The sequence below is a fragment of the Calypte anna genome, chromosome 2 (genome assembly GCF_003957555.1).
Source record: "Calypte anna isolate BGI_N300 chromosome 2, bCalAnn1_v1.p, whole genome shotgun sequence".
Taxonomy (NCBI): domain Eukaryota; kingdom Metazoa; phylum Chordata; class Aves; order Apodiformes; family Trochilidae; genus Calypte; species Calypte anna.
This window is the reverse complement of record NC_044245.1, coordinates 142,682,883-142,710,834: the sequence shown is the minus strand read 5'-3', so window position 1 is coordinate 142,710,834 and position 27,952 is coordinate 142,682,883. Positions and strand designations below refer to the sequence as shown.

At 38.8% G+C, this 27,952-nt stretch overlaps 2 protein-coding genes across 8 annotated transcripts in view; one reads left to right on the top strand and one right to left on the bottom strand.

Annotated features, from left to right (window-relative positions):
• The first annotated feature begins 427 nt into the window (after nt 1–427).
• OC90 (otoconin 90) lies at nt 428–22,722 on the top strand. Its single transcript, XM_008505318.2, has 14 exons — nt 428–473; nt 4,254–4,319; nt 4,521–4,580; nt 4,843–5,017; nt 9,444–9,556; nt 10,572–10,700; nt 13,077–13,133; nt 15,336–15,386; nt 15,654–15,710; nt 17,592–17,741; nt 18,118–18,216; nt 19,748–19,922; nt 21,132–21,238; nt 22,075–22,722. The coding sequence occupies exons 1-14, from the start codon at nt 428–430 to the stop codon at nt 22,383–22,385; spliced, it is 1,596 nt and encodes a 531-aa protein (XP_008503540.2). The 3' UTR covers nt 22,386–22,722.
• A 1,253-nt stretch (nt 22,723–23,975) lies between these two features.
• EFR3A (EFR3 homolog A) overlaps nt 23,976–27,952 on the bottom strand; it is a 73,680-nt gene continuing 69,703 nt past the window's right edge. For 4 of the 7 annotated variants that reach the window (XM_030445002.1, XM_030445003.1, XM_008505366.2 and 1 more), the window contains one exon: nt 23,976–26,992. In XM_030445002.1, coding sequence (XP_030300862.1) covers nt 26,887–26,992 — 106 coding nt within the window. In that variant the 3' untranslated portion in view covers nt 23,976–26,886. The remainder of the gene's footprint in view (nt 26,993–27,952) is intronic. The other 3 variants (XM_030445004.1, XM_030445000.1, XM_030445005.1) reach the window with 2 other exon arrangements.

Here is a 27,952-nt window from a genome sequence, read left to right as displayed (position 1 = left end):
TAATTTACAGTGTTTCAGAACATCTGCATTTAAACATAATGTGAAGAATTGTTTAAGCATCCTGTTAGAAAAGTGAGGTGTGAAAGCTCTTTGTAAAACAAATGAAAATTCAAGTACACCATTTTGTTGCTAAATAGACTTTCTCTGTCTGTGGCACTTTGGCAGAGCCTTTTGACTGATGACATTGGTAGAATTTGAATGATACCTAAAGCTCATCAATGTTGTGATATGTGCATTTACTGTGATAAGGACAAAAACCTAATTGCATCAAGGAGAAATATGGACAAGATATAAAATCATAATTTTCCAAGCTGCTGTCTTCCCAGTCTTCAATTCCAGACATAACATTTTGTCTAATATTTTACTTACCTCACCAGGCACACCAGGTTGCTGTGTGACTTTTTCTTGGTTTTGGATTAAACTAAAGATGATTTTAATTCTGCTGGTGTCCATGTCAATGGTGGTATACAGGGGTAAGTGGCAATATATGTTTATGATTACTTGACATTTACGCCTAAATACTATTTTCAGCGTGTGCATTTGGAAGCAGTCCTCCAGAAGCATGCTTTCTGAACCCTCAGACTTAGTTTTCAACACTCAGCTGCACTTAAATAAGTTCACCTCTGAGGGACACATAAAACATGTTTTTCTCAGGACTTGTAGTAAAGCAAGAAACATTTAGAGATCTTTAAAATGTGACCTAAAATTGCAACTTCCCTTCTGCTAGCATTAGGTCATTATTTAAGTCCTCTAGACTCCAAAAAAGTTATAAATTACATATAAAGAGTTTCTACTCTTTCTACTCATTAAACACAAGTGTACTGTCTAAATTCTCCAAACCACTCAGTGCATCCTGAAACATAACTCATGTTCAGGTAAAGCTCCTCCTTCAAATTTTACTATAAATATTTTAGGTTTTTTCCTTCCAATTCTCTTAGAATTTGAGAGATCTTAGAGATCTCCTTAGTTTTTCTTGTCATGGGTGAATGAGCTTCCCAGTGGCAGGGATGAGCAAACACTTCAGATTTCTGCAGCCCCTGCTCTGTGTAGGAATGTCACTAAGAGTAGCAGGGTGTAAATGAAGAGAAGGACTCTCACAGGTCCTAACACCACTTGTGGTCACTCTGTGGGTTTATTTCTAAAAAAGCTCAGCAGCTTGTCATAGATAAAACTCTGCACTGACCTACTTCAACTTCTCCCATTGCGTTGTTTCTAAGGGGTTATGTGTTGGGGAAACAGTTCAGAAATATACAGGTTGTGAGCAATCCTGACTTACTTCAATTTAGGCCACATTGGGTTAATGGTTATTGAGGCCTAGTTGGAGGCTTTCTGAGAATGAGCTACTGGGAAAGAGATAACTTAATTGGCAACAGAAGAGGAAAATGATTATGTGAGAAGAATCTTTCCGTGAGAATGGTATGTGTAATTGGAATACAAAGCCACCTGCATGATAAGATGGTGTAAACAAGGCTTCTCTATATAAAGTGAGTGCAAGTTGCTAATAAACGATTTCATACAATCATATTGATGTGCACATGGAATCCTTAAGCCTCCGCAGACTGTTTTCCCACAGTTATGTGAGTTATAAGTCAGTAAAGAAACAGGTTTAACGCAGAACACGTGGGATAAAATCTGGTGACAAAGCTGAACATTAAGGCTGCTACGATACGACTATAAATCAGTAAGATCTCTGCAGTGAGAGAGAATGCCAAAATACCTACACCTTTACTCATTAAAAAAAAAAAAGGTGTATTTAGTCACCACATGTAAAGGGGACTTTAATTGTATAAAGGGCTAATATCTTGTGCACTCAGAAATACCTGGACACAGAATATTTTCTGATGTAATGTTTGAAAGAGATTTCCCTCAAACCTCAAAAGGCTGTGACACAGTTTTAAATTCTTTTCCCCCACCTAAGCCCCTAAGATTTTAAATGTTACAATTTCTTGGTCTGAAGATGATTACTGGTTAGTATTTCTGTAGGATCTGTTCTGCTGAACAGATCTCTCTTGCTACTGAAGCAAACCCTTGTGCATTTACTGGTATCTTTGTGAGCAGCAAGTGTCTTCTAGACAGTCAAGGTTTTTGCTCCTTGAGGTTTTCAATGACTACATCCATGCCATGGATTATGACATTTTAAGTAGCCACAAATTCAAATAACAACTGGAGGCACAGTGATGTTTTCCTGATGAGCTTTTTTTTCGTTAACACTGCAGAAAAGCATTTTCAGAGTAGCCACATCACAGACATAGACCAGAAACCTTTTTATTTGTATCTGTATTTGTGTGGCCCAGGTATAGAGTTGGAAAGCCCAAGAGTTAATGAATCACACAAATTTCCCCAGACATTCAGCAAGTTTTAGAGAAAAGCAGAAGAATTTGACCTCCCTGGGATTTTCTGAGGCTTAAAGGATTGATTTTTGTAGTGCAGTCTTTCACTGGCTATAAAGGGAGCAAGGTAGGACCAATAGCCAGGGTAGCAAAAAAAGAGAATAATTCACCAAGAAGTTATTTTCTCTTTGTCCCTTTCCCCACAATTTAAACAAAATTAAACATTCTTGTTAGCAAAAAATAGTTGATGAACTTAGAGACAATTAGAAATACTGTTCTTCATAATTAGAAAAGTCAGAGGTTTACCAGCTTGCTGACCCTGTGGCAGAGATTTTTCTCCAGGAGAGCTTAAGACATTTATGTGTTAATTGGGTCTCTGCAAATTAATTTTGCTGAGAACTAAATGCAAGCAAAGGATGCTGAAGTATTCACAATTTCTGGCATTTCTGTAACATGGCTTTATCAGTTCCCTCCCTCTCTCATTTCAACTGAGTGGTATTTTCATGTTATCCAAAGTATTTCTAAAAGTATTAAGTGATCAATGGCTATTGATCAACAAACACTGAGTCTGAGCCATGGTGTCATGCATTATATCAAAACCTGGCTCTAGATGTACTCGATAAACCTTGGCTTGAGGGAAGGATCTTCGTTGTTGCAGAGAAAATACAATACATGCTTTAGGCCACAAAATAAGAGGCATTTTTATTTCACCAAGGAGGTGTACAAATTCAAAGCATTCCATACAATTTATTTTGCAAGAGCCACCACTTCAATTTCACTTGAATCTGAACTCCTCAAGGCCATCAAGCTTTTAACAGACCTGTTGCAGTTCTGGAAAAGGCCAAACCTTATTGGGAAACCTTTTCTTATTTTCTGGAAAGCAATTTGTTCTCCTGACACCTGCTGCAATTATGGACATTTCTGATGGATTTTTTTTCATCTAAAAGCTTTGCAGTGTGACCAAGACTTTTATGAAAAAAAACAGTGTAAGAGGAATAACCTCTGCCCACCTCCCTCAGTCCCATATCCATATTCTGCAAGTAAACTGGAAAAATGTGTTACTGGAGGCATCTCCAGCTGTTATCATGAACATCTGTTCACTCAACAAGAATTGTGGAAAGTCCCTTATATATGAGCTTAAAAAAAAAGGACTATTTTTTCCTAATCTTTTGCTAACTATATGGTTAAGCCTTATATCTAAAAAACCCCACAACTCCCTTTGCTGTCTTACACCTATATTTATTGCAAGAAAATGCAACTGCTTTGCAAGGTAACTATCAGCTTTTTCCCAGAATCATTTGTAGAGAATAACTGGCATTAGGAAAGCTGTCCATTTTCTCTAAAAAAGAGTCTTATTGTTACATTAGAAAAAAAAAAATAAAAGGAGAAAGACAAGTTTAAATACATCCAAAGCAGTGTGCTCTCTCCTGAAATTGTGCAGAAGACAGTAACAAGGAAAAAAATGGGAAGAGAGAAAACAAGTATTAGATTTCACCCTAATTCAGGACATGGCAAACAGAAGGAAAAAAATCCAAACACACAGAAAAACCCAATGGAAAAATATAACACAGCAGCTTCAAAAGGATAGAGTTGAGAAAGAAATACTGATAGGAGGGGAGGAAATACAACAATAGACCATAAGGACTTAGAGAAAACAAACCTTTTTACCTCAAATAAGTGAAGAGTACAGGGTTACAGAAACACTGGGAAAAAGGAACAACTAAAAAAGTTTCATACTACTCTACTGTTTCAGCCCAGCAAATGATTCTGTTCAGAAGAGTACAAGGGTTAGCATATGTTACTGATTCATTGTGGTTTGGTTTTTTTTTGTGTTTTGTTTTTTTTTGTTTTTTTTTTTTATTTATTTTGTTGATTTGTTTAAATTTTATTTTCTAATCTTCTCAAATCTGTTTCCTGAGATAGGTGGCCAAGGACTGGAGCCACCAGCATTCCTGCCGGAGCTTCTTGACACACCTGAAAGAATCTTGAGTAAGAACAGTTTTTTTATTTTCTACAATATTGCCTGGAAGTGGAGAGTTACTCTTACTCTAGAGAAGTGTGCTGTTAGCAAACAGCTAGTAACTCTCATCTCAAAAGAGTTTATTGAGGCAAGACCAGGGGAAGTCTGGGGACAGTTCTGGTCATTTTCTTTTTTTAAAAAGAAGTGTGGTTTGTTTATTTTTCATTTAGACAATGCCACATTCTTCAATGGAGTCTTTCAAAATGTGGAAAGTGTTGCATTATTTTTTGGTAAGTATCTGTTCCAGCTGTATTTGGGCACCTAATGGAAATTCTCTGAGATTTGCTTTTATGTATACTGAAAAGTGACAGGGATTTTTGAGACTGTACATTACCCCAAAGACTAATATGATACTGAATACTGCTGCCTTTTAAGCATTGTTCAATGTCCCTTTGTTACCACCTTGTTTAGACATGGTTTCACATGGAAGTCACTCATGTCTGACCCACACCAGTCCACTTACCATGCACTTTATGGCTGTTCTCTTTCCAGACTGCCTGGGTTCTCATTTCACCTGGTTACAGTCCATCTTCACTAATTTCCCTGCCCTGCTCAACTTCGTGAACAAACTGAAGTGTGTGACTGGATTTTGTCCCAGGGATTTTGAGGACTATGGTTGCTCTTGCCGGTTTGAGATGGAAGGGCTCCCTGTGGATGAAGCTGATGAGTAAGTCTTATCTGTGAGATGTTCTCTTCTGGCTGGCACTGCCCTTATGTTCTGATGACCTAGAGCATAGCACTTTCCTAAACAATTTAAAGACAGCTGTAAAAAAATAGAAGATTTATTCAGAGGGTATGTCAGTCCTACACCATCCAACTCTGATGTATCCATCACTCAGTTGCAACATAAATATCTGATATGACCTACAAAAATCACTTCAGCTCCAGTTTATCAGCCCTGTTCTGTGCTATTCTTGCCTGCTGGTGGACACTATCTTTTGCTGGGCCAACACTCTGCAACATTTTCTCCAGAGCATGGCCTGGAAACAGATGAAGATGGTTGTAACTTACAGCCTGTGATCACCCACTTACTTCTTTTCTCCCATAGCTTGTAGTCTCTCTTTATTTCCCCACACATCTATGTGGAGAAATGCTCCCATCCCCCAGGTAAAAGCAGAGGACACCATACCCACCTCCTTGGCACACCTTACCCAGAGAAGTCTCTAAATTCTGAACAGCTCTCTGTGAAAAAGAAACCTCAATAATTTCTAAGTACTTTTTTCTATCTCACACCTAAATCCATGCCAAAAACTGGAAGTCCTGTTAATGAGGGGAGCAGGAGAGCACTAATCCAAGCAGTTTAGTGGGTTTGCAGTCTTACCATAATGTTGTTTTTGGGATCTGTGTACTATCCCAGCAATGTCAGCTCATAGGGGACTATAAGGAAAATGTTGGCATCTGAGATGGCTTTAAGCAACAGAAATCAGGTTGCAGTAAAGTTTGACTCCAAGGGGCAGTCAGGAGATTAAGCAGAACTTGCCCTGAATACCTGTGAACATGCAGAGGTTGTAATACACTGGAGCATCTAGGCACAGAGGAGAAAAGTGCAGCTCAGTGCTACAAGTGTAGCTCCCAGCACCATGAACCAGGAAAAAAACCAACACCCAAACTCCACTCTGTGCTTTGGTTGAGTGCTGGCCCTAACCCTGACAGTAGGAAGAAATGTAAACTCAGGCCAGGACAATCAAATGCTTGTTCAATTATGCTGAGCAGGAGATGTGAAAAGAAGTTCAAAGTGAATCAAGATCCATCCATGTCTAAATAGTAAAAAGGTTTTTCCAGAAATGTAATGTAATGTAATTTATTAATTGCCTGAGTGAAGACAGCAGTGGCTTAGAAAGGATTAATGCCTATAGCTAGGTGGAAATCAATCCATCCACCTTCCAGCATGAGATGGCTGGGAAAATAAAGATCTAACCCTGCTCCTGGACAAAAGCCACGGGCCTTGAAATGAAAGGTTTTCTGCACAATCATGATGACATGCTGAAACCAGAGCTGTACTCAGTTCAATGGATTGATACCTGAAGAGCTGAGCACCTGGGCTTTCACTTCACTCAGCTTTGTTTTAATGCAGAGCAGCATAAATGCAGAAACAGCAGAATGAGCTCTCAGCAGTTCTGTCCTGAGAAATGTCCACAGACTCATGTTGTGTTTCTAGACTCTTACCAGTCCTGAGCTGAGGTGTCCTTAGCAGTGTGGCACCCCCAGTGCCTTTGCAGTAAATGGAAACTGTGGATATGTCCTTGGCTCACGGGAGCCTCCCAAAAAGTGGCTGCTATGAATTTTTTTCAGTGATAATTCCCAGTGTTGCAGTTTTTTCTCTAACTTGATTCCTTTGAAACTAGTTTTGTAAACCCTGGGTTGTGTCACTACAATTTCTGTTCCATTAAAAAATGGCTGAACATTTCACTGTAGGTGTTTAAGGCATTAGAAAATATGCCCATAAGCCCAACCTTTTACCATTTCCCAGAGAAGCCAATTCTCATATCTAAATTTGGATCTTAGTCCATTGTCCATAGGGAAAGAGAAGCATAAACCTATGTTTTAACAATTCACTGCTCTCAGAGTGAAGACACTCAGTAATTTTTTTTATTAACTCTTGCATGAAATGTTGATGTAATTGTGATGTCCTGAACAAACAAGCACTGTAGGGAGTTTACATTAGACTTAATTATTCAGTTAGAGGACCTTTCAGGTGCTGACACCTCACTAGAGCTCAGGCAGAGACAGGAGTGGGTCCTGAAGCACTTCATCAGCTGTATCTTCAGAACCCTGTTCCTGGTGGAGCTTGCAGACTTCAGCCTTACCTCTGAAGCAAGGCATGTCCATGTTTGCAGAGCCAAGGAACCATCAGGGTCTCTCTGTTGAATGCTACTTGACCTCACATTTGTTCAGATTTCTGCAATCTCCTAGACCAGGTTATAGCAAGGAATAAAATGATTAAGAGGTAGCAGAGACACTGGAGTACAAGAAATGGGGCTTTGAAACTTTATCAGCTGGGATAATGCCATTCCTGAGCTCCAATCCACTCCTGAGCAAACCTCATCACTGATGCCTTTCAGCAAGACACCAGCCTGGTCACAATTAGGACTTGGACTGCTTACCTGGTTATGAGGACATATTAGATGTTGTAATAATTATTTATTTATATAGCAAGTTGTTAAATATTAAATGCTTCCTAATTGTAAGCAGTGAGAAAGTGAATGTCATGGTTTAACACTGGCCTGGCAGTTAAACCGAGTAACAGACACTCTCTATTAATCTCTCTCTCCTCCCCGATAAATAAAGGAGAGAGAATAAGGGAGAGAGACTGATGGGTTGGAAACTAAACTACACAACTTTAATGAAACAGTAATGATAAATAGGAAAAATAACTAAATATATACAAATATACAGGAAAATGGATACCACCTTCCTCCCCCCTTCTCCCCCAATAGCTCTCATGTCACCACTGAGGCTTCAGGGCAGCCCTGGGAAAGTCCAGGCTGGACTCCTGGAGTCGGCAGCAGTTGGGAACTGGAGGCAGGAACACATAGATATGGGCTGGCACGGATCAGGAGCACAGGCAGACGAACGGATGGAATCCTTCCAGGATGCCGGGTGAAGGAAGGGAAGCAGGAAAGGCAGGAAGGGCAGGCAGCCGGAAGCTGGAAGCGATGCTTGGCCCTCATGATGCCTCAAATTTTTACTGAGTATGATGTATATGGGATGGAATACTCTGGTCAATTCTGGCATCTATCTTGTCTGTTCCTCCCCAAAGGAGGGCTGCAGGTGGGACCTCTTTCTTCCTTCTGGAAGGTAAAAGTTTTCCTCAGAGCTGAGCAGTGTCCTTGGCTCTGCACACCAGTCTGTAGCAGTACCTATAAACATCGAGTGTTATCAGTCCCAGAAGCAGACACTGTCTGAGAAACTTGCTGTTAATTTCAGCAAGTGCAACTACTTACAAGAGACTTAGCTGAAAGCAAAAGTACAAGACAGAAAATCACCTTTTTCCTGGCCCAAACCAGGACATTAACCCAGAAGGGTGCCTGCAAAGGGCAGGTATTTTCTCCTTGCTCTGGTCAGTGCAGGAGTGGTTCTGTCCACAGGTGAGGTCAGGGTATGTGCAGAGCTGCAGGTGATGTGTATTAACATCACATTAATCACTCTGTCTTTAACAAAAATCCCACAGAAGCTTAATGAAAGTTAACTGCTTAGATCAGGATCATGAGTGAATACTTCCTGGCAGCAGATGTTGCTTTTGAGTGTTAATGTTGCCTTTGCATTCAGCATTGTCAGAATCAGTGGCAGTCCAATAATAGAGCCCATTTCTCTGAAAGAAGGATATTTTCATCTAAATCTAACAGCAAGTCCCTGCTTAATTTATGTGGCCACCTTATCTGGGGTAAATGATGACTGTTTTACTGAATTCCCTTTGTAGTCTGTGCATGTATCTGTTTCTATAACAAAGAAGGAGATGGCTTGCCTGCTAAAAAGAGATGAAATAAAAAAAAGGATTGATGAAGAGCTTTTTTTTTTTTCTTTGAGTAGACTTTTCCTTGCTATTCACAGCTGAAGTGGTCATGCAGCTATTTGGGTTGTGCATGACAGCAGAGGTGTTAATGACCCCTTCCCATGTCTAAATGATGCATTTTTAACTCTGATTTTTGTATAGAAAAGAAAGTAAAAGAAACAGGATAATGCTAAACCTACTTAAAATGTCTCAATGAGACACAGGGATTCACAAGGCATTGCAGTCATCAACATTCCATGAGTTTCAAGTTCTGTGAAATTCTCCAAATCTGCAGTAAGAAAGGTTATAACAGGGCTGAAGCCAAGACCTCTAATGCTGGGCTGTAAGAACTCAGGCACTGCAGAAGGAGAGAAATGTAATTTGGTCTCTACCACTGAGTTTTGCATCCAGATCCACTTATCCCACCAGACTGAGTCAGCAAAAGGCAGTTCTCAGTCTTTGCTGTGTCTCAGGACTGTCCTAAGGATATCTTCCCTTTTGGCCCCTTTTACATCTTGTGTAAGAGTTACATGAAATGATTGCAGTCAGATCTTGTACTGAAACTAAATTGTGTGAAATTTGTGTTATTTCCTTTTTTAAGCTGTTGTTTCCAGCACCGCAAATGCTATGAGGAGGCAATGGAGATGGAATGCACATGGGATCCATCAAAAATATCTACAGACATCAACTGCTCTACTGAAAACCTGACTTGTGGTAAAATTAAGGCATTGCAAGATGATAATACAGGAGACTCACCATGATAAAATTCATATAAAATTATTTACAGACATAAGATCATGCAGAGATCATGCTTTTATAATAGGAGCTACTCTATGTAATACTAATACAGTCCTGGGAAGTGAAGAGTGAAGCTCTTTAATGCCTAATCAATTTTAATATAGTTTTTCACTTCACTTTTAAGTATTGCTTCTCAGAAAGATATATGGTAGGACGTGATTTGACGATACCAGCAAGAAGAGCAGAATCCTAAACCAATTCCCTTACAGTTTGTTTAAGCAACAATATGATGCAATTTCCTTTTCTTGATTTCATTTGGAACTATTTAGGACAATCTATAAAGTTCCAAACAGATTCAAATATGAATAGTTCTTTTTTATAACTTTCTATACTTAATAATCTGAAAATATTTTGTTCAAACTAACAAACAAACAAAAAAATTAGTTTCCATCAAACCCATGAAATCCATGAAATTAAATAAGTGTTACAGCTCTAAAAGGCCAAGGTTTTTTTCTCTGAAACTCTGAAAAGTAGAAGGTTTTGAAGTGGGAAAATAGTATTTGATGGGAAACTTTCATATCTTTTACAAGGGGCAAACCACACCTTCCATGACAGGCTTGGCTTATGGAATATGACTCCTTGAGGTTAAGAGGAACATTTTAATGAAGTCTGAGATATGTGAAAGTCAGTACCAGCTGGGTTAAGGTTTCCATGGAAGAAGCAGAGGCAGCAAAGTACTGCTCTGTAGCCCTCAGTCCTCTGCAGAATAAACCAGCCCAGGAATTCTATGGCCAGCTGGGCCTGGATACCTCTGATGGCATTTCAAACCCAATCTGTGTTGACTATGAAACTTGACTGTGTTAACATGAAGAAGCACTGTATGACAGGTTTGCAGTAATGAATATAGACACACACCTCACAGGGAGGAAAAAGCAGGAGGGGGAAAAGAGATATCATTAGTTTCTTGTTTGGATTTTTACTTTATTTGCAGAGTCTGGGGATCCCTGTGAACAGTTCCTCTGTAATTGTGACAAAGATGCCATTGAATGCTTTATGAATGCACATATTAACTCTTCCTTGAACGGGCTGGATGTCTCCTTCTGCCCACCTCTGGTTACAGGTAAGGACAAGGATCTGATTGCCTACCTCCTCCTGCCAGTCTTTCCACTGGCAAATTTGACCCAATGAGAATCAAATGGTGGTTTGGATGCTTCCCTGCACTAAATCTGTCAGTCTGTCCTGTTCTCCATTTCATGTGTCCTTTCATTTATTGCTAATCAAGTGAATGCCAACAGAGAGGAAGAAGATGGACTGACTGCTGTCCTGGAACAGGTCCAGGAGATGTAACCAACCTGGTGAGGGGATGGAAGCACATTATAGCACATAATGAAAAAGGAGGAGTATCAGGGGAGATATTCTGGTGTCCTCAATAGTAGTAGTCTCCACTAGGTAGCTGAGTGTGTAGGGAAGATGCAGCCAGACACTTTGGAGGTGCACAGGGACAGGAAGAGAGGAGAGAGACAACTGCAAGAGGGAAATTCCAGTTAGATATGAAGAATACTTTTTTTTTTCAGGAGGCTCCTGCCAACCCTTTGAAAGTCTTGCCAACATGAAAAGATGGGTGATATTTTGAGTGATCAGTGACCCCCTGAGGTCAAGAGCAGGAATGCCAAACTGAAAACATTGCTAGCTCAAATTTTCCCTTAGACCACAGAAAAAACAGCTGAAAGCCAAAAATAGACTTACTCTTCTCCATCACTTGCTTTCCATCTTGGGAGGAAAAATCCTCTTTTTAGATGAAGGGGATATTTATCTCCATCATCATCATACACTGCTCTGTGCTCTGCAGCTGAAATTACAGCCTTGTAAGACTGAATACCTGCTCTGCAGCAACAGAGCTGGATTAAGAACTTAATTCATATTTACTGGAATCAGAGCATGGCAGGAGGAGGACCTTTGAACTCCCAAGCTGAGATTGAAATGAAAATGCTATGTTTTCTAATCCTTTGGCTTCTACTCACAACCCCCAGTGCTAAGGACAGAAAGACACAGTTGTATCATGCCCTGGCAAATAGGTCAAGGGAGAGGAAAATACCACAGGGAAGTTCGCATCAAAGCCAGAAAACTGTTTCCTGGAAACTACTAATCCTTCACTGGGATCAGATGGCTCTCATATGAAGTGTGGTAGCTCCAACACATTGCAAATAAAGGGGAAATTGTTAGGTGCTAACAGGAAGATCATGTTGGCTTTAACACTGTTCATTAAGGCAGATTCAGCCACATACCTCCACTAATTTAAGGCTCCTGATTATATTTCTTAGTGGAAAAAAAAAAATAATCCTTTGATCCACTTTTATTTACTGTTCACTCATGCATTTATCTTTCTGTGTAGCTCTTCTGCCTGGCTCATGCTTTGATAAGCATGTCCTGTCTGACCAACTTCTAGGAAAAGGATTTTGATAGATTATTTTGGATAAAAATGTGAATGAGATACATTGGGATATATTTGCTTAAACCTTTGCTTTAATAGGAATCCATTAAATGATCTATGGATTTGTTGATTAAACAATGTCAAACACCCTTCAATCTTTGAGAAAGCTTTCTCCTTTTCAGAAACAACCAGCAAGAGAGAAATGACAACACTTCCCATGGAGGGTATGTCCTCATCCCTGTAATTCTCTGACTGGAATATATTAAATCAAATAGATCTAAACTCAGAACAATAACATAAGTATTTTGGAAGCTATTAATTCCTTTTTGAGACACACAGATGAGTTTTAGCAGTTTTTAGAAGGTTAGGTTTAGCAGGTATTTATCAAAATATAAAAGGAAGAGAAAATCCTAGTAAACTAAAGCACCATTTTGGTGTCAAACTTTACACAGGTGCCCAGGAAAATTTCAGCCAGATGACTCCTTTTTCTGAGAAGGAATTCATAAGAGAATGCTGAATCTGATTTATAAATGCTACAAGAACAAACACTAACAGTAGCTTCAAAATATTTTCAGATGGATCTTTTTCTATCTGCACGCACATTTAAGGTCCTGCTTCAGTAAGGATCTTAGCCAAGTGCATAGATTTAAACATTTAAGTTTTTTGTTTCAGTGTTTAATTCTTACCTTCGTACTTTACTCTAAGCCACAGATATAAATCCCTGCTGAAATGGGAGAATGCTGATTGCTACCTGATTTATAGTGTTTAGTTTGAAACTCTACTCTAGACACTTACAGATTTTTTTGTAATTCTGTTGCTGAGCAGAAATCAGTATTGTCAGTGAATAAATATCCGGGCAGGATTTTAATAATATTACTTTAATTATTAACAGTGACACTTGCATTTGCTATATTTACATCATTTAATAGCTGTCCAAAAAGTACAACAGTAATAATAGCTAGAAATAAACTCCATTCTGTTCACACAGATCCTGTTAGGCCAAGATCCTGCCTAGCAATCATCCCAAGACATGCCCCTGCAGTAAGGATGCTTTTATTTTTGCAGAGTTCCTTCATCATGGGACTGACAAAACACAGGCTGCAACTGCATCCATGGAAGAAGGTGTGCAACTGTTTTCAGCTCCCAAAAGCTGAAAAAATAAAATAGAAGAATAATCTGTTTCCTCCTTTTCTGCTCTTCTAAAAGGTCTGGTATAAAAGCAGATCTAATGTTTTGGTGACTGAATTCAAGACTGAATGAGAAGGTGCAGTTCTTCAGTTTGTCCATGCAATGTGCCTAACCAGTGTTTGCAGTAGGTTTTACCTGTTTTCATTCAAACAGACCCTTTTTTGCCTGGGAATACAGACTGCAGCAGGTAAGGTGTTTGGCAGAGACATGCTGCATGGGTGCCAACCACTGGACCCATATCCAATTGTGTATTTGTTGATTTTAAAGGGATATTAGTTCTACCAGATCAAGAAAGTAGCATGGGGAAAGACAGAGAATGGTTTGCTGCAAACAAGCCAGCAGTTCAATGGTTTATTTACTTTCAATGTAAAAAAAAAGTCTGATGTTAGCTTTACTTTGGTGCCTCCTGGGTGAGTTCCTAAACTATGAGACCAAGTGCCTCTTCCGAAAGTCATCCTGTTTTCCTTTTTTTATTTTTTTTATTTTTATTTTTATTTTTTCCCCCTGCTCCAATCAGTGGCTATCTGTGTTCAGAAGTGGTTGCTTGACAATTTCATTGCTGCAGCAGCAGAAAAATATTCTCTTCCTACCTACATGGTGTGCACGACATGGACAGAAGTCATCCAAAAGCCTTGGGTAGCTCTGTAAGGGAACCCCTAGTGAGGATCAAGTCATACAGCAGTGAAATAGAGGAGACCTGTCTTGGACCATCCCCTGCCCAATTTAGCTTCTGCACTCTTGTCATGTGGCCCCATCAGAGGCAAAGCCACCCTGTCACACACAGAGATCCCCCCCATCTGCCAAGCACCCAAGCAATGCACTCTAGATGGTTGCAGCCAGGCTGCTGCTTGACTCAGAGGAACTGGGGAGTTATTCTGTGGGAGGGGAGAGAGGTGGAAAGTTGCAAGAACTCAAAAACCTATTTCCAAGTTGCAACTTGGAAAAGTTGCTCCTAAAAGTGAGCCAGTGCCCCTAGTGTGAATCCAGAGCAGTGAAAAATAACGTGAAATTTATTTTTTTATTTTCCCCCTTCTCTTCCTCTTTGTTTTTTTTTCCTGTCGTTTCTTTATTTGTCCATTTGTTTGCTTGCTTGCTTTTAAGAAAAAAGTGCTTCAAATTTAAACAAGTTTTTAAAAATTTTTAAAAAAATTAAAGTGTTGACTCTCCTGTATGATCAAGGTGATTTTTTACCAGATATTTCTTGTTCTAGCAACAGCTCCAGTTTTGGTTCATGTTTTTCTAGCTACTTCTGTGAAGCTGACTAACAGAAAACTGAGAACTCCAAAAGGAGTAAGTGCAACTGGATTTGCACCTCTGCTGAAATATTGTATTTCCCAAAAAACACTTATTTGTGCTCTGTAAAGAAGCATAGCCCATCATAAGGCCTAAAATAGTGTCAAGACAAAGTATTACAGATAACATATCTAGCCAGACTTTGGAGGAACTATCTGGAGTACCATTTACCATTTAAAGTAGCTTTCTCCCCATTAAGCCCAGAGGAGTTTCACCACTGACAAATAATTATATCAAGCAAAGGTAAGGTGTACTCAGAAACTTGTCCAAAGGAAAAGACATTCTTCCTCACATCACAACATCCTAATATCAGACAAAAAGATGCAGAGATTATATTAAAAATAACATACATTTATAATTTATCAAAATGTAGCTGATGATAAATGAAAATGAGTTTATCAGGTAAAGAAATAAAATAGGGAAGTATTTGGGCTTGTAGCTGTCTGTCCACACTTGACTTTCCATGCAGGTAAAAGCAAGGTGTTCACAAGGAATGGGGCATCCATCCATGCACAGCAGTGAGACTCTGCATCTAATCTAATTCTCTTGATAGTATTTGTCTGCCAAATGCATTAAATACTGAATTTGTGATTTCAGTCATATTTATGCTGGTTCTTCATTAGTGTAAAGCACATCATTTACACACAGCAGTAAGAGGATTTTATCAGTATCACTTTGTCTACAATAATCAAGACACTGCAGAGAAAAGTGGGTAAATCTCTACCCATGAAATTGCCAGATCTCCCTGGTTTGCTGAAAATGCTCTTCTCAGCAGACTGAATTTTTTGTAAGAGTCTGTGCTGACAAGTTGCTTTCTGAGTTTACATTTTCTGTTTTCAACAGTGATTTCTTTTGAGCCCAGTGAGATGGCCCCAGGGACTTCCAAAGCCAGAGGTAAGGATCTGATTATACTTTTGTTGATGATCCAGACACTCCTGACTCCAAATGAGCTTAGGATTTCTGGATAATACCTTCACCTCGTCAGCTGACTTGCACATAATTCAGCAAACCACTTTGTTTCTTCCAATTATCCCCTTTATAAAACAAGGCTAATAGTGGTGTTTAAGTTTTATGATGCTTTCAGGAAGAGCAACTCCAGAAATGCCCTGCAGAAATACATCAGAGAGGTCACTACCATGATGCCTTTGTTTTTTTGTACAGTTACCTCAAAGGACCACAAAGGTACAGTTCCTGCTCCCTCCATCCCCTCAATAAAAGGTCAGTGATTCCCAGCTTTCCTTTTCCTTTGATGGCCACAGCAACAATTCAGCATCCCAGCTGAAAACCCATGCATGGTGACAAATGGGCTGCCAGAGAATCAAATTTAGTTCAGGGTCAGATAGCAGATGCACAAGCAATAAAACCAGACTGAGGAGTACCAGCTGTTCTTTGCCTGCAGTCACTCACTTGCACTCCCCATGTAAGCATTTGGGAACATCTCTTCACATCAGGTTTTCCAATAGGATGCTTGGGCCTTTAAATTACATTCATAGCATCTGCTGCCAGGAGGGTTCACTTCTATTTTGCCTTCTCCTTTTATTATATAGACTTTCACAGATCTCTTTCCCAGTCTGAAACCTGCTTCAGCTTTCACAGTTTTTATTGCTTTGAGGGTAGCCACAGGAGTGGTTAGAGCTAGAAGTGAAGAACATTGCTAGACTTGGAAATTTCCAATGGCTCATTTTTGTGTAAAAAGGATTGTTTGGGCAGATTGAAATATACCAGAAAAATCCCAAGGAACATTAAATATAAAAAATAGGCCATAGTAATTTTGAAACTCTGACTACAGTCTGGAGAGTGGCCATGTCTCCCACCTTGATACAGAAATCTGGCCTTGCTGTACTAAACATTGGCCAAATGTTCTTCTCTGTTACCTCAAATGTACCAGAACATCTCCATGTTGTATTGCAGGTCTGCATGCTCCAAATAATCCTGGACATTTTTTTTTTAATATCAGCCACGTGCAGAATTTCCTAAACTACAGTTTTATTTTCTAGAAGCAATCCCTTTAAACTCATCATTCTCAAAGAGACATGAAATGTGCACCTTGCTGAACTATTAGAACTCGTGTGTTGCTATTGATCCCTTTCTGCAACCTTTCATGGGCTGCTGTGAATGCTAGAAGTATTTTCATATTGTGTTTTTTTTTTTTTTTTTATTTCTGTATTTTATGTCAGGTTATTTTCAGTACATACTAAACCAGAATTTCAGAGTGACAAAAAAAAAAATAAAATTAATTTGAGTTTAATCCAATTAATATATCCAGCCAATGTATTTAAAATGAAATTCTTTAAAATTGTGGAAACACATGTCAAGCTGTATTTACAAAGTATTTTATTTGTGAAGTGCCACATTCTTCATATCAACATTTAGAAAAATCCCACTTGATTTCTGTTTGTTTACAGCATTTTCATTTAGAAGTCAGCTTGTATAAAAAGTGAAAGGTAAAAAAAGAAAGAAAAAAATGTTAAGTAATCCCCAAACTAAACAAAATATTCCTGGGGAAAAAAAAAACAAACTTCAGATAATCTAAAAGTAAATACCAATTTAATTTTTAGGATATAGAAGCCCTTTAAAATTAGTTTCTATTAACCTTCAATTTATTTTCCCCTTCATATTTGCTTGTAGTTAAATTACTTAAATCTTTCAGTTACCAAGCTTTGCAGCAGGCAAATAATTTTTTACCTTCCCTAATGCTGCTGCCAGGGGATACTTTTTTTCCAGTTTACTCAGAAGGTGAAATCTCACCTCACTTTATCTCTCAGTATGGCTGACTAATCAGTAACCCAGGACTTTCAGCAACTGGTGCAGCTCACCGATTCAGTATCCCACATACAACATTTTAGAAAAAAAAAAATCAGCAGTTATACTGGTCCTGTTTAACCAGCAACTTGTTTTCTTGAAGCCAAGAAATACAAAGTGTGGGTACTCCTTTCTTCTCCTATTTGCCAGGTTTTCTTTTTGTTTGTTTGTATTTTTCTCTCTGTCAGCTCACACAGATTTTGCCCGAGGATATTACTCTGGCCTGCTATCTAAAATGAAAATCTTCCTGTTTATTGCTCCATGTCACCTTCCACTTTTCTTTTTCTGCTTATTCAGAAGAAGACAGATTTATGGAAGCTGTGGTCCCTGTGGAAGAGATAACCACTTCCCCAGCTTCCTTCCCAGGAGATATTAACTCAATGCAAGGAAAAATTGTCCCCACCCAGAAGGTTCCTGAAGGGACATCTGCAAGAACAAAGGAAAAAGGCAAGTAAAAACTGAATTATGCCTGCTCTGATATATGGAATTCCTCTATTCCTGCCCACAGTTATCTGAGGATTCAGCACTTCTCATCTATATGTAGAATAACACAGTGTCCTCCCTAAATCTGAGTAGGATACAGGGAGCATAACACTGACTGCACAGGCAAGGGCAGTTCACTGTCAAACACTAATGAGGAAAGCTTCGCCACCATTCATGAACAGTCTTCCAACTATTAATTAAACGAAAGTTATCACGGCCAGCTGATTATCATGCTGAATCACTGCAGCTGGATGGTTCAGAATATGCACTTTTGGATACCTTACTGAAAGAAGAGTTCATTCTATCTTTGCAAGTCTAATCTCTGCATATGTCATCCCAGAAACAAGCCCTGCAAAGGGGGGCCAGGGCACAGCTTCCTCTGGATCAGCTCTGGAACCGGTGCTGTCTGACAAAGGAACCCATGGACCTGCAGGAGAAGGTAAATGAAGACTTTTTTTCCCCAGCTATATCTAGTGAAATACTTAGCTACCTCCATATGAAAAAATAGGTGTACATTACATATAGAGATTACAGTTATTCTAAACAGGTATGTACTGGTATTTACCACAACAGGAGACAGTCATCTGCAAATTGTTTAAACAACAGTTCAACTTCTTCTGCTACTGTGCTGTCATCAACACTTACAACTATTTGTGATTACATTATAAACACATTTTTTATACAGTACAAGTTCTAAAATGAACTCAGTGAATGTTTCCCATTGTTTTTGTTTTTAGGCAGTAATTTACTCACATCTTTGAGTTACTTCATTTTACAAGCAGCAGAAACAAGAATCAGACCTCCCCCTACTCCTCACTCTGACCTCTTCCCAAAGTTTTGACATATTCAGCCTATTTCTCAGCATTTTTAATTCTGTTTCAATTCTTGCCCAGAGTTCACAGAGACCCAAAGACACTTCAGACCTGTTACTGCTCACAGACTGTGTTGGTGTCCAATGGAGAGAAATTCTCCTAGAGCTGAAACAGAGCAGACATGAAGGATAAACCCAGACTGCCATGAAACTGAAAAACTTGATGGGATGTATCAGCTTTTAGAGTGTGCCTGTCAGTGCATGAACCTTTGCTACATTCTTGGTGAATCAACATGAGTGAGCAAAGGCTCAAGCAGGGATGGGGCAGAATTCCTCACTGGGGAAAGCAATCAAGGGTTGTCCCTAGAAGAAGCAGGGAAACTCAGTCTAGAGCTGCAGATGGGAGAAGGGAAGCTGCACAGGGCAGCCCACCCTCTCTCTCCCCAGTCCTTTCAAGTCCTTTCCCAAAATAGGCTTTTTCATGATGTGTTTCCTGACTTGGAACACAGTCTTCTCTCAAACCTGAGTGATTACTCCCACAGAATCAGTTCTTCCTGAGTGGGTGAAGCCAGACAAGTATTAGACTTGGAACATGCAGATGATGAGACTTTGGCAGGTCAGTAAGCATTTAACTAGGACAATTTTTGGAAGCATACTATGATGGAATCATGTACATTTTAGTCCTAGTACACTTTTAATACTAGGTGGGAAGTAATCCAAGTGGAAAAAAAAAAAAGTTATTGTTCCCTCCAGCACAGCACAGTCATTGCTCAGCTACCACTATGCAAGCAGAGAGTCAGGACTTTGTTTTCTGAATTAGCCAAGACAGAATCTACTGAGTATCCAGCGAGGTTTGAGTATTCTAGAAAAAAAACCAACCACAAAAACCCTAAAAAAACACCCAAACTATGAAGGATTACAAAGAACTGCAAAGTATTCACATTGCAATCCAATTTGATGTGCCATTTGTGTCTTCATCAGGACCTTTGAATATTCCCTCCCTCACTTCTGTCTTGCTCAGCAGTATTTTAAGAGCCATAGTTCATGGCTGAAACAATGATTTAGAAACATTCGTCTTTCTTGGAAAGATTCCGATAGCTCTGAAAATAGTTCTATCATCACCCAACCAGTGAAAACAAATAACATTTTTGCTTTATAGTTTGTGAGCGATTGACCTTTTTGCAAGAGAGAGGAAATGGAAGAGTGAAGAGGGAGCTGCCTCAGCTGGGAGAAATGCTCTTCTGTTTAACTGGGAGATGCCCAGAGGAATTTGAGTCTTATGGTTGTTATTGTGGCCGAGATGGAAGTGGTTATCCTACTGATGCACTGGACAGGTGGGGGCTCTTCTGTAATCTGACATTATCTATGGGTATTACCAGGATTCCTGTGGACCAACAAAGATCTCTACACTTTTTGTTTGGCCTTGTTTAGAAATGTGTTAATAGTCAGGCCACATTTTTGGGGGAAAAAAAAAAAAAATCAACCCAAAAGCCTAAGACTTAAATAGATAAAAAATGAAATATTCTATTATCACTTATACACCTTTAATTATTGCATCAATGTTTCAGGGAGGACTTACTAGCTCAAAATAAGAAAGCTGAACAATGGGAGGTAATTAGAGCAGAAGGAAGATTATATCAGAAGAAATGAGCACAAGGCTTGCCATGGAACTCGGCTAAGATGTAGTTTAGAAAGTGATTTGTGAGGATTTATTTACATTTGAGCAACACTGTCCTTCAGAAGAGAGTGCAGCTTGACTCAAGTCCTGCCCGACTCTGGAGTAATGCAGAGAATTCAACCAAAGTAAAGAAATCTACTTCAGACGTTTTACAACTGGAAATCTCTCCCTGTCTGGAAGTTCATAAGAGTTCAGGCCACCTAAGGCCTAAGTGTAGCACTTTGTATCCAGCACACACAGTTTTCCTACACTTGCAGACAAATAGAGCTGCCTGTGCATGATCAAGCACACTAGATGGAGGTCAGTCAAGACTTTGTCTGAAGTTTTCATATTTGCAACAAAAAAAGATTTGAACATTTGAAGATATTTCTGTAGATGTACAGGACATAGAATCACTAAGGCTGGAAAGGACCTCTACAATCATCAAGTCCAACCAGCAACCCAACACCAGTATGCCAACTAAACCATGTCGTGAAGTGCCATGTCTACATTTTTTTTAATAGCCCCAGGGATGGTGACTTCACCACTTCCCTGGGAAAAAATACATTAAAAATAATAAAAAAATAAAATTACATTTGCAATTATATAGCTTAACATTAAATTAAAACCCACCTAAAATCAAGACCATTGTTGAGAAAATGATACTAAAGGAATTATGAGTTGTGAAATTGGAAGTAGGTGTAGGAGGAAAGTAAGAATAGATTTGGTTTTTTCCCTTCATTCTTACGGAGATTTTTTCATGATGTGAAAAATAAATTTCTCAGTTTTAATGGGCGCCTAAAATAAATAGATGAAATACTATTGTGAGTACTCTATGAAGCAGCAAGATTAAGGATATTTCAGTTACATTTATTGTTTATTTTAGGTGCTGCTTCTCTCATCACTGTTGTATGGAACAAATTCAGAAACTTGGATGTCATGCAGAAAGAAGTTCAAGGGCTGAAGTTGTATGTTTTGATCATAAACCAAAATGTAAGTTCAGGTTAGAGGAAATTTTTTCTTTCCTGAAAATAGTGTATGAAAGCATTACAGCCTGAATGCTACCATGCCTGTGAGCTGCTGAAGCTGAGCTTGGAGACAGGAAAATTTAGTTTACAAAATATTAGCAATGCTGAATTGTAAAACTGAGTTTTTCTGGTAGTCAAGGTAAACGCTATTACACCACTGTGTATGACCAGTTCAGGATGAGAAAATTGCACTCAGATATTTCATGATTGAAGACCGAAATCAGTGTCTTTACATTCACAAACTCAACTATAGCCAGTCAGACCATCAGCTGCCCAGCACTTTGGTGTCAGGCTTGTCTTTAGAATGATAGAATGGTTTGGGTTGGAAGGGACCTTAAAGATCATCTAGTTCCAAGCTCCCTGCATGGGCAGGGACACCTTCTACTAGATCCAGTTGATCAAGGCCCCATTCAACCTGGCCCTGAACACTTCCAGGGATGGGGCAGCCACAACTTCCTTGGGTAACCTGTGCCAGCATTTCACCACCCTCACAGGAAAGAATTTTTTCCTAATGTCCAGCCTCAATCTCTTATCATTAAGTTTGAAACCATATCCTCTTGTTCTCTAGCTACACACTCATATAAAAAGCCCTGCCCCAGCTTTCTTGCAGCTCCCTTCAGATATTGGAAGTTTGCTATAAGGTCACTTAGATGAAGAAAGGTGAATTTGAAGACTAGAAGTCAAAATGGATTTTCAAATCTAATTTTCAAGAGTTTATCTACCTATGGGAAGCTAAGCTACAGCTACACATTAGCTCATTGTAACTGCTTTCAAACATTAATCCTGAAACTTCTTTTTAAGGCATCGGTTGGAGCATGTGTGAGAAACTACTGTGTGCTTGCGATAAGGCAGCAGCCGAGTGCATGGCTTCTGCCTTCTTCAATGAAAGCCTGAAGTCTCCCCACAGGCAGGAGTGCCAAGGGGAGAAGCTCTTATGTCAAAGAGACCCTTCTGAAAGGCCTTCAGTGGGCACAGAAACAGGCACTGGGGCTTCCAGCTCTGAGGAAAGCAGTGAGGAGGAAGGCCCAGTGCGGAGTGTGTTGAGAAGAGCAAAGAGACAGCCTCGTCGTCCTGCTGGAAACTCCAGAACTCTGCAACGTGAAGGCAGATAACCAACCCGCACAATGTGCTTCAGCCTCATGGCATAGGGACTTGAAGAGTCAGACATTATGTACCTTCCTCTTTCTTGCTCCACATGCTGCCTTACACTTCCAGCACGCAAATGACACAATGATAGATAGATGAGGTATTAGCTGTCAGGCTGTGGAAGTCCTTGCTGTAGTGCAGCTGGCACTGCAGACCATCTGTTTAGGTCAGATATTACTCTAGTTATTTCACTGAATTCTCTGTAATCTCATACAACTTCTGTGTAGAAACTGTTCTCATCAAAGACTGACTTTTGTTAACCATGTAGTTGCTTCACACTGGATCTTGCTGATGGTGGCTGAGTCTTCAAGCTTTTTGATTAAAGCAATTTGCAACTATTCCATTGTCTCTTGCTGCCATTTTTCCTTTACAGAGCTTAGCAGGAAACAGACCCCAGAAAAGCAAAAGTAATTACATGACAATGAGTTCTTTCTTCCCTTCCTCTCTAATTGCAATTCTCAACCCAGCAACCAGATCATGAAAGTAAAAGACACATTCCTTACCCCAAAGCTGTGTACTCTGCATCATCTCCAGCTTTGCAGGTTTTATGGGACCTCTGTCTGGGATGCCCTAGCAGTTCTGGTGAGTGCCGAGAACCCAGCTTTCTGCTGGTGGGTACAATAGCTCAGATCCTTCTAGGAGGGTGATGACCACCAATGTAACTCACTTCTTGAGCTGGCAGGGTGACGATGCCTTTCCTGTCACCTTTCTGCACTAAATGCCACCCTGCACTCGAGCTAACACACCATGCTCTATTTGCCTGCTGCTGGCAGTGCTCCCCAGGCTGCTTTTTATGGATGTAGGGGTGGATGCAGCTGCTCGTGGGATGCCCAGGCCTCAATAGTGTCTCAAAAAAGAGCTGCAGGCTCCCAGTTGTCTCTCTGGTGTGCTGATGTTTTCCTGACTCAAAAAACTCCCTTATACAGCAAGACCTGTTGCTCCACTGTGGACCAGGCTTGTTCTCTAAACTGGTGAGATACAGATTTACTAGATGGACTGCCTGGTGGATGAGGAATCAGTCGGATGGATGCATTCCGGGGGTAATGGACAAAGGCTCAATGTCCAGATGGAGAAAAAAAATAGTTGTCAAGTGTCCATTAATCCATTTACTGTAGCTGAACACATGTAAGCTATTGTTTTTTCCACATATTTCAAAATGTACAAGTTGGCTACCTGTGACAGCATGAACAGAAGGGAGCCAAGGTTACATTTATTAAGATGAAGCAAGCCAGAAACATTCTATTTAGATATATAATTAAGGTGGAGAGAACACAACAACCAAATGACCAAACAAAAAAAGCTTTGACATATTCTTCAGTTACAATATCTCAAATTAAAGGAAATTATTTTTGTGTTGTTGTATTCTCAAACTTTTAGCGGTCTCAGTAATATTAATGCTTAAATCACAAAAAATAGTAGTAGTTAAATAACACTGCAATGCTATAGCACTGGAGTGAAAAAAAAAAAAGCTGTGTAAAATACTGCAAATGCCAAGAAAACATTTCTTTGACATTTTAATTGTGAGCAATAAAAGTTAAATGACACACTAGAAAAGATTAATTTTAAATTTTGGCTTATTTTATTGCTTAAATATAGATTGCACAGTGTGTTCTCACATTTATTGAAACTGGTTCATTATGTACAGTACTGAATATATGACCATTAAAACAACAAATTAGCCCTATTCTCATTCTGAACAATATTTTGAACAACAGCCTATTTCTTATATTTTGAAATCAACAAGGATTTAATTTATTTTAAAGTGACCTACTACCAAACCATTACAATTTTTTTCAAAAGAACACAATGGGAGAGAGAATCCAGAGTAAAAGCTGGAATAAATCTAAACAGCTGGATACAATTTATAAAGATTATGACAGTACTTAATGTGTTGCAGATAACACAGGGCCAGTATGCACATAGAGCTTTTAAGTTCTCCAGTTTGTCTCAAGAACAGAAGGAGATAAGTGAAACAAAGCAGCTTTATATTATACAACAGCATTCTTAATTCATTTGGTTTCATTCATTAGCTACATATTACAATAGCTACCAAAACAATATATTTTACAGTCACTCCCATCTCACAGCTGTCTAGAAAGGCCAGAGTGAACCAATTATGGACTTGCAGACTCCCTGAATTTCCAGAAAGGAAGAAACTAAATACCACGTGATCACACAGAGTGTTACAAGCTCTTCACTCCCTGCACAATACCTGCACAACACCTGCATTTTCCAAATAAAATTCATTTGAACATTGAAATCATAGAAACCTATCATTAGTCTAAATGAAGAACAGTTCATAAACAGAACGAAAAATGAAATGCTGTAGCTAGTTATTTTCACATGCAGCATTCATGCAACAGAATTCAATCACAGAAACAATCCTGTATTTACAGCACAGTCTTCATTCTGCAAGAGTGCAAACGGAAGTACATTCTTTATTTCTTAGACTCCTCATTTTCTTTTTGTACAAAAGTGCACAGTGTTATTTTAAAAAAACGACAGAGTGGGTAAGTGGTTTACATTGTATCCCTAGGTTAAATTTACTGTTTAAAAAATTATACTCTTCATATAGGCCAAAAAACTATTATGTCTTACCTTAAAAAAAAAAAAGAAAAAAAAAAAGTGAAAACTAAAAGCTAGAGTCCTACTTAGACTGTGTAGACTGTGGTCTGATCAGGCTGATACGCTGCAGCAGTAAAAATCACAACGGAATGCTGTAGATAAGGGGCTGTTTCGTCATCCACTAACAGCTGTGATTGCACTGTTAAACTGAAAAGAAGGTCTCAATTACCTTTTGAGTTTTAAGAATGCTTTCTGAAAGTCTCAGCACGTTATATCATAGGTTTAAGTAGCTGATATTACTCTGATGTCGAGGCAAATCAGGCTTTTAAAAGTAGTCCAGTGGAGTACAGACCTACAGCTGAAAAAACATAAAATCTGTTCCACAGTGGGTTTGCAAATGCTCAAAACAACAAATTTGCTGGCCTGGTAACCATTCAGATCTTATAATTACACAGGTGTAAACTAATTTAGGTTGAAATTTCTGAAGGTCCAAGCTCCTGCTCAAAGCAGGGCTAACTGAAGTTAAATCACTTTGCTCATGGCTTGATCACTGTGTACCTAAGCCACTGGCTAACTTAGAAGTCTTACATTTATTAGAGATACTTGAGAATAATGATTCATGTTTGTGCTCCTTCAGTCAGATAAAGGGACTGCAAACTTATTATTCATGGTATCAAAACCCACTGTTTTTATTTTTTGCCTGCAGAATTTAGTGATTCATAAAGACAGCCTTGACAATTTTCATCAGTGATTTACTGTATAAGTGTTACTGTCTTTACATTAGAGTAGTAAACTCAGATACATAAACCTATGAAATTTACCACATTTTCCTTCTTTCTTGAAAGGTTTCAGAAATGAAACAGAAATGAACACAGAGATGCATCTCTAAAAATGCTTTTGCTTGAAAACATGTGTAACGGTATCTTGATCTTTAAATGGTTTTATCTATTTATCCAAATTACTAAAATATTATTTAAAAGCTGCAATAAACTCCAGAGAAACACCTCACAGAATACATTTGTAACTTCTGTATTTATGACTTAAAACGCCCTCAGTTTATTTTCTGCTATACTAAATATATCTCTTGTCTATTTATACTAAAGCAGACAGTAAAATACTACTGCATTTTCAAAAGTCTGTAAACCATACACCTTAAGACATGAAAAATATTGCACAGTTCAGTGCTTCAAGAGATTTCTCCTCTCTTATGCAAAGCAGTTAACTTTTAGCTAGAAGCACGGGACATATAGTGGGCGCATATATTTAAAAAAGCAGGTATGTTATGCATCAAAAAATAGTTAACGAGTGTCCATTAATCCATTTACTGTAGTTGAACACATGTAAGCTATTGTTTTTTCCACATATTTCAAAATGTACAAGTTGGCTACCTCTGACAGCATGAACAGAAGGGAGCCAAGGTTACATTTATTAAGATGAAGCAAGCCAAAAGCATTCTATTTAGATATATAATTAAGGTGGAGAGAACACAACAATGCTATTGGAGAGGAGAAAACAACAACAACAACCAAAGGACCAAACAAAAAAGCTTTAACATGTTCTTCAGTTACAATGTCTCAAATTAAAGGAATGAAAAGAAATCAAAATTCCTAATGTAATTGAAACATTCACCTATATGGCAAGTTAAGTTTTAAATCTGACTTACATATACTCAAATACGAAAACAAAGAAATGTGAAGAAATGTGTGCACTTCACATATATTACAGAAGAAAAAACAAGTCAGGACAGTCTTATGATTTTGGCTAGAGTAATCTGTATTTGGCTCATATTCATCATTACTTTAAAGTTATCTTAGATGAAATAAAAAACAAAATTTGAAAACTCATCTTGTTCTTTCTATTGTATTCTATTCTAAATAATGTCCAGCAGACTTCAGAAGACACTTAATACACACAAAGGTCTGGAAACTTCATCTCGTAGACTGGAACAGATTGGTAATGGGCATGTCCAGCAGTCATGGTCATCGTTCCTGAGGGGCTGGGTGGAGGACTATGTGAGAAGAACAACCAATAAAATTAATTTATAATCACATAGATTGCTTAACTTTTCATAACTTTATACGTTTATAGATGATAAACAAAAGCAAACCACCCACCCCTCAACCTGCTTTTACCCTGCTCCTGAAATTCTAATGAAAGTATGCTTTTTTTTAAAATTATGGTCCAAATCATAAACTTCACTAACGTTACAGAACTAGGAAAATCCATTTTATTAGTATTTATACTGCAAAACAGATATGCACAACTTTCTGTAATAATGTAATATACTATTTTCACTATTCAATACCTAATTGATACACCAATAAAAAACCAACAGCATTCTTCAATTTGACTCCTGATATACACAAAAATAATACAATAATAGAAGCATACTACTTTATGGTTTATACCATAGTACATATGATTTATGGATAATCTCCACTAACCAAAAGGTTCAAAATAATAAGAAAATCAAATTGACTGTTTTAGGTGAAGTCTACTCTTTCTCAGTGTGCTGGTTTTGGCTCAGAAAGAGATAATTTTCTTCATAGCAACTCATTGGGTTCTCTGGTTTGGATTTGCGATCGAAACAGTGCTGAAAATCCAGAGATGTTTTCCTTATTGCTGAGCAGTGCTTACACAGCTCAAGGACTTTTTTGCTTCTCCCCCAGCCCCCCAGAAATAAGGCTGGAGGTGAACAGAGAGTTGGTAGGTGACACAGCTGGCTCCAGTTGACCAAAGGGATATTCCAAACCAGATGTCATGGTCAGCATTAGGAATCAGGGGAGGTTTGGAGTGATGGTGTTTGTCCTCCCAACTAATGGTTACGTTGGGTGGATCCCTGCTTTCCTGGAGATGGCTCAACACCTGCCTGATGATGGGAAGCAGGGCATTAATTCTTTGTTTGGCATTGCTTGTGTGCACAGCTTTTGCTTTACCTGTTAAACTGCCTTTATCTCTCCTCATGAGT